This window comes from Laetiporus sulphureus (genome assembly GCF_001632365.1).
Source record: "Laetiporus sulphureus 93-53 unplaced genomic scaffold LAESUscaffold_32, whole genome shotgun sequence".
Lineage (NCBI taxonomy): Eukaryota > Fungi > Basidiomycota > Agaricomycetes > Polyporales > Laetiporaceae > Laetiporus > Laetiporus sulphureus.
The window spans coordinates 2,845-10,533 of record NW_024468541.1 but is presented as its reverse complement, the minus strand read 5'-3'; the positions used below and the strand labels follow the sequence as shown (position 1 = coordinate 10,533).

General features: G+C 45.1%; 1 protein-coding gene across 1 annotated transcript; it reads right to left on the bottom strand.

Moving 5' to 3' along the window:
• Positions 1 to 3,178: 3,178 nt before the first annotated feature.
• On the bottom strand, positions 3,179 to 3,865 carry LAESUDRAFT_760997 (uncharacterized protein; the record flags this gene model as incomplete). The annotated part of the gene is made up of 2 exons (XM_040912842.1): positions 3,179 to 3,400; positions 3,593 to 3,865. 2 exons carry the CDS (start codon positions 3,863 to 3,865, stop codon positions 3,179 to 3,181), a joined length of 495 nt encoding a protein of 164 aa, XP_040762166.1.
• Positions 3,866 to 7,689: the final 3,824 nt, after the last annotated feature.

Here is a 7,689-nt window from a genome sequence, read left to right as displayed (position 1 = left end):
GCTTCAGGTCAAGGTGCTTGCAGTTTAATGACTTGTGCTAGGTCATTCATGGCGCTCAAAGCTGCCAAAAATTGAACAGGTTAACGACGTGCCAAGGTCATGTAAATGCATGATTTGTAAAAAGAGACATTTAAGGCCCTGCCACGGCCCTTCAGTATCACTCCGAATACTGGGCTTCACCAGTTGTCGAACACTGTCGTTGGTCGTTGTCGAATTCACACGTTCTTGTCGTGCCTCCATGGATGCTTCCACTGTGCCATGAGGGCAGTGAAGTACCAAGTTCGAAACTCAATCAGTATATGTTCTTTATTACATAATCTTGCAAAGTCACGTGCCATAGGGCGCTCAAAGCTGCTCAGGTCCAAATACTTTTTAGAAACAAGGGTTTTGTTTCAGGGACTATGCTTGCCCTTACTTCACTAAAGTATTTAGAAACAGAAATTTGTTTCAGGGACAGCATCTGCCCTATTTGTCACAGTATATTTCACAGTATACTATGCAAATAGATATTCGATCGAGTGAAGATTTGGTATGCAAGATTTGATCAAATATTTTGGCTAGTCAAGTGTCATGCACTTCTTCAGATTTGATAACTCCACAATCTGGGTTGGCTTTATTTGGTTTCTAATCATTTTAAGGAAAAACAGTGGTTCTTTGTGATGTAAGAACTAGTATGAATGCAATCTCGGTTGGCTATCACTATGCTCAGTTGGATTGTTTTCTGCTTGCCTTCGCAGTATTCTATACTAATTTCCTGATTTAGAAATATCATTGTCAAGTGAATAATGAGCTTGCTGCGACAGTGGAGTTTGTCAACAACAGTCTACATCATCATGAACTAGATATGGGTGACTGCCATAAATGTGATGCAGTTTAATTGTCATGCTCAGGACTAAATGTCGCATCAATCAATGTTATAAGCTTTAAAGGGCTTAAGCAGTCTGTCAAGATGCTAGCCGAGCCTTGAAAGATACTCGCATTACCATGGATATCTGATGACTAGTCAGACACTTGCATGAAAAGACTAGTGTGTTCACTTGTCTACATGGTAAGCTTGATGTGCTAAATAGCACACCCCCTAATCTATGATTGGGTTAGAGCTTGTGAGGAGCACCCCCTAATCTATGATTGGGTGTTTCCTTTCCCTATAGATCTATGTCTATATTTTCTCCATATCACCCCCACATTTCACAAGTCAGGTCCATCGTCGGGAGACCGTGTGGAATGTACAGCATAATGGCCGTGTCGTCAAGCAACAGGAGGGCAGGAGGGTGGGCAAAGAAAAAATGATAGTTTAATGACATTTCGGTCGTTGAGAGTGTACATTTTTATGTAGATCAATGTCTCATGAATGTACAATGGTTTCCCTTCCAAATTTTGTCCAAAGGTGTCAACACAAAGGTGCATATGGGATGAACAATCCAGTTTCAAGTGTCAAGCACCTGCGTGAATCATTCTATGCAACCATAAACTCATGAATAATTTTTCAAGAATTTATACAAGGATAATATACGTATATAAAATCAACATGTATGGGATAGTGTCGACGTCAGTCTGTGACTGGAGGATCAAATGAAGGGAAAAATAAATGTAAGTTGCTTTCCCTTAAAAGGTACTAATCAACAAACATGTGTATTTATATAGCGCCCATACAGGCGCAAAAATGCCCAATTTATTTTTGGAGTTTCTCAATAAGGTACTTATCACAAATAATAAATGTTATGGTTTCCCAATAGGGGAATACCAAAATGGGTAACTGGTCAGGTGACCTAGTTGAGCGCTAAAGAGCGCAGTTGCAGGGTGTCAAGGTTGAAGCAGGGCTCATAACCTAATAAAGAAGCTGTGTGCTACCAGCAGCAGGCACAGGCTTGACACTATGCAGTGAGGACCTAGTGGGCAAGGCTACAAGACTCCCAATGAAGGGGTCGAGTCTCTCAGTGGAGAAGTCACTTTAGATTGTGGTGTAGCTACCTGGTATATATACATTGTCACAGATTTTCACGTTTTCACCTCTGCACGTGACCAAGACATCATTTGACATCAGCGCTAGGCTGTTCAGAAAGGAACGAACCAGTACGCGAAGTACTAACAGTCCTAGACGCCCCGAAGGTCCAGGTCTAGTCACGTGACATATCACGTGATATCCACACATGTGACAAGTAGCGCTGGTATTAGGTAAGCCTAACTTATACAGTAATATCATCCCACCTAGAAGCAAGGGTCGGACTCCGGAAGAATTCAATGAAGGGGATACACGCCACTGGAGATATGTCCTTAAGGGGATATTAGTTCACATGCATGAGGTAGATAGATACCACGCCACCGGAGATGTAGCCATTACAGGCAATACCATTCCCATGGTCTTACTAAGTAGTTCGGAGGTTCGGCATGCATGACACACGTAGTCTGACAGGTAGTGGTAACCAATCAGACAATGTCCATTAGCTAGCAGTTCTGGGGTATCAGGGTACCAAGGGTCCCTCCGCTCATGTATATAAGCCAGAGCTCTGAGACGCATAAGTCCTCCAGACTTATTCTCATCTCTGCTACGTCTATCCATACAGTGTTACCAGGGCCCACTTGAAAGGCCTTGCTTTACCTTGATCATCTTGTGTCCATCCTTACTTTGACTATCGTCAGTAAGTATTTTGATCATAAGGTCATAGGCTTAGTCGACGCTCTGCATCCTAAGTTTGTGATAGAAGAATAAGTCTGCTTATCTTACCTGCCTCGAGTGCCTGCCCAGCGTACTCGTCGCAGTGTTGCATCTTCACACGTCCACCCGCACGTTAGTGGTGTCATATCTTCACCTGACGTTCCGTCAGTCGCTGACTCTACCAGCGTAAGCTGCACCAAGGCATTGCGCAGCATCGACAGTGTCATCCGTCATCCTCGAGCGAGAACTCTAGAAGAGTTCTACGAGCAGCGGCCCATAAGACCCCTGCCAAGGCCAAGACACATCTCTATGGGAGGTCAGCCCCCTCGCGGCACTAGTTCAGTTTCTATCATCCAGACTCCCTCGGTCAGGCGACCGAGACTACCTGCAGGACCATCTGGTCCAGATCTCAATCAAGGGACATACGTCGAGACCGCTACTGGGTCTCATTTCATCTATTCTCTCGCCGTATCCATCATCTCGACTCAGCGCGTTGAAGGCACCCTTCGACAGATTCGTATCCTACTCACCAAACGATATCGTCGTCAGCTTGACGACCACGACATCTTCGACCTCGAGCATCTCATACTCAAGCTCGAGTCCATCCACACTGACATCGCAGAGTTCAAGCTTTCCTTCGTTCACCAACATGTGGTTCGCGGCTTCTGCAACTACGTCCAGGAGAGGAAGCATCAGGGCGGAGAGGCTCGCTGGATAATCAGAGATATTATCCAGAAATATCGTCTAGGAATACAGGTCACAGGGTGACCTTTGCTGTAGATACGAATATTCATTTTGTATATGTCTTCATCTGGCGATTCGAACAATCTTGATAACTTCGAGCAGTTAAATCCAATCGGTCACACCTTCGATTATCTTTGAGATTCAATTCCACGTGCTCTTCGAGACAGAGCAGGTGAAGTGTTTGCTACATACGAGGACATGTTCGACATCGATTACCATGACGTATATCACATCTACGCCTTCCAAATCTATCCAGAATTTGATTGGAGGAACATTGCGGTTCATATCTGCTATATCCCTATTAGATCTGAAGAACCCGAAGACCGTCTCACCGAAGCCTACAATAGCTTCGTCGATTGGCTCGAAGAAGTCGAGCGCATTTGTGAAATTCATCATAACCACCAGTGGCCCGCAGTTCGGGACAAGACCAGGTTTTTGTGGCAACCCTTCGTCAAGGTCATCCATCGAGACCTTTGTTTGCTGCGAAACCAACGCTCAGGACGAGTAATTGCCCGACAGGCCACGATCGCCAATAGCCATATCGTCGAGTTCGAAGAACATCTTCGAGAAATAGAGGAAGAATTGTAAGATGACGACTCCCACTCCAAATGATCCAAGCTTCTCTCGTGCTCCATCTCCGGAGCTTCCCGCACGTCTTAATATTGTTTTGCAACCCCCGAATCCTATCATTCATCAAGCCCTTGCTGACACGGTGCCCCCAAATGCGAACATACCCGAAAATGTGAAGAATTGGGTAGTCGATCTCATTACAAACGTGGTGGAAGAAATGCGTCAACAAACGGTGGCACATTACGAAAATCTTATCCAGCGCCAAGTGCACACGATGGAACGTAACACCACAGAGTTCCACAATCGGACAGTCTTCTTAGACCAACATCGTCAACAATCCGAGTCTCGAATCGCAGACTTAGAGAAAACCTCGTCAGCCTTACTTGAGGAAAACAAGACCACTAACGAAGCGTTTGTGGCAATTGACGATGAAATCAAGGATCTCCAAACGAGAGGAGAAGACCTAAAGAAATCACATGATCGACTTCGCGCATGGGCATCTACGCAGGGAAAGAAGGCAGGGCAAGGCGGTAACAATGTCGACGACACAGACGACGACGATGAGCCGTCGTTTGGTCACAAGGGTAAAAGCGTAAAAATTGACCAACCAGAAAAATATGGTGGCAATAAGGATGGAGTCAATCTCGATGATTGGCTCGAACAAGTCATGCTTTGGTTAAAATATACTGGACATACAAAAGACGAGTCCAAAATTATGTCTACCCTCTTGCTCCTGAAAGGAGGAGCACGTGAATACATGCGACATTGGATTACCGAAATAAACGAAAATAATAAGGCACCAGGAACTTGGGCGGAGTTCGTCACTGAACTTCGCATGGCATATGAATCATTGGACAAGGACGACAAGAAGCGAACGGAGTTAGAAGCCTTCGTCAAGAAGGATCATCGAGACTTCCGAAAGTTCGCAGAAGACTTCCGTCCAAAGGCAACCGGTACGGGCTTCTCGGATCAAGACTTGATCGAAAAGATCAAGAAACATATTCCGGAGAAAACGTGGCTGCTCATGCTGGCAGACACGACCAAGGACAATTGGCCCAAGAAATGGACCGAATTCCTTACATTTGCACTCCGAATATTTACGTCACTACAACGAGAAGGCCACCATGCCAAGGCCGAAACCAAGGACCTGAATGCTATGGAGGTTGACGCAGTCAGGAAGAAGGGGAAAAGTAAATCGGGCAAAGCGCGAAGCATGCAAGATGACAAGTTGGTCTGCGCCAATTGCAAGAAGAACAAGCCGACGTTCTTCAAATCGTCGAAACGCTTCGGCAAGTATTGCACTGATTGTTTCAAACTGGACCATGTCAAGAGGCAGATTGAGAAGGAGAAGGAGACAGCTGCGAAGAAGAAGGACGGGAAGAAAAAGGACGATGCCAGGAACAAATTCAAGTCGTCCAAGATGCGACAGGTAGTGTCTGATTCCGCTTCATCAGATGCAGAGAGCAAAAGCTCTGACACCGAAGAAGAGAAGAAGCCAAAGAAAAAGAGCTCTTCTTCTAAGACTAAGGGGAAGGGTAAGGAGACAGCTGCGCATATCAGCGACTGCAGCATCCACTCGAAAAGTGAGCCTAATGCATCTGAGTCAGATGAAGATTTCGCCGCGATCCTCTCAAGGCTCAGGCGCCTGAGGGCGAATGGATCCAGTTCATCAAGGAAGGCAGGAGAGGGCTCTTCAAGGAAGGATCGGAAGGGTTTTCTCAAAGGGGATTTGTAGGCAGCTCGTCAGAGTCCCCAGAACATTATATAAGACCTGTACATTTAGCACCTGAATCAGACACCTCTGTAGATCGTCGCAACACAGAGGATGATAATGTAACAATAAAGAATTCATTTCTAAATTTATCATCATTCTATTTACCAGTTACATTATGGGTGTACGGCAAAAAATCGAGCGCCGAAGCTTTAGTCGACTCAGGAGCATATTCCATGTACATCAGCAAGCGATTCGTAAAGAACAATCGAATCGCAACCTCCAAGCTCAACACCACATATAAGGTGTACAATGCTGACGGATCCTAAAATAAACATGGCAAAATAACGGACTATGTAAAAGCATACCTCAAAGTCGGAGATCATGGTTCTACCCATCGTCTGCTAGTCACGGACATCGGGAAATTAGACATGATCATTGGGATGTCATACTTATATCAGCATAATCCAAAAATCAACTGGCAAGCTGGAGAATGGAAATACTCACGATGCCCGAGTACGTGTCACCACCAGAGGCTTCGTAAAAAACAACAAGCCATTGCGAGAGAGGAAGCTGAAGAAATCTCGCAACGAGCACAACAAGTGGCAGATGAGGAGCCAACTGCATTCCGAATGTTTAATGGACACAACATTGATGCAGTAAATCCTATCATCTTGTGGGTCGAAATGGACGACCCCGAAGCTGAACAAATAGTCCGCATAATACTTTCTATAGCAGATTGCGGCTATGCTGAACCAGAAAAAGACCTCTAAGAGGCGGCACCCTAGTCAAACACTGGCAGCCCAGAAGATCAGGTTATTAATGAAGTAGAATCTTGGGAAAAACTAGTACCAGATTATCTACATTCATTTGGTGATGTCTTCTCCAAGAAAGCGTCTGAAAGGATGCCAACTCGAAAGCCTTACGATCATGCAATCGAGTTTGAAGAAGAACATGAATTACCACGACCAAGCAAACTCTATCCTATGAATCCGGAGGAAAGAAACTCCCTAGATTCATGGATCGACGAAAACCTAGCAAAAGGCTACATTCGAAAGTCGAAATCACCTATTGCTGCCCCAGTATTCTTTGTCAAAAGAAGGATGGCACGTTAAGACTGGTACAAGACTACCGAAAACTTAATGCTATAATCAAGAAGAATCACTTCCCTATTCCACGAATAAGCGAGCTTATCGATCAGCTCAGTAATGCGTCAATATTCACCAAGCTGGATCTCAGATGGGGATACAATAATGTTCGCATCCGCAAGGGTGACGAATGGAAAACAGCTTTCATGACGCATCGCGGTTTATATGAGGCCACAGTTATGTTTTTCAGTTTCTGTAACGCACCAGCCACCTTCTAACACATGATGAATGAGATTTTAGATGATCTTATTCGGGAAGGTCATGTGATCGTCTACCTCGATGATATCCTAATCTTCACTAACGATTTGAAACAACATCGGAAGATTACCAAAGAGGTAATTAAAAGATTACGGGACAACGACCTTTTTGCCAAACCAGAAAAGTGCTTTTTTGAACAGCCCTCGATTGAGTACTTAGGGATGATTATCTCTCAAGGCAAGGTCCGTATGGATCCTCAAAAGGTCACCGGGGTACTCGACTGGCCTGAACTGTCACGGTAACACCGGACAAGAGATCAAAAAGACTAAAAAAGGGACAGTCATGTAGAACGTGCCGCCCTGATCCCCCTGATCCCAAAATTATCCCCCTGAACCCTATGTGGTGCAAGAGCCTGTTGACTTACTGGTCGATGTGGCGGACGCAGGCAAGGGTGAGAGATATATGAAGGAGCTGGTGAGCTCAGTGAGTGCTACAGGTAGTAGACGAGGAGAAACAATCTGAGGTTTCGTCCCCTACATGGCTGGTCTTATATACACGTACAGCGGGCTATCTTACCTAAGCTACCTATCTACAGGTATAAGCAAATGGCCGTACATGAAACAATAGGATGTCCGGAAGTAGAACAATAAGTGGGAAGATCG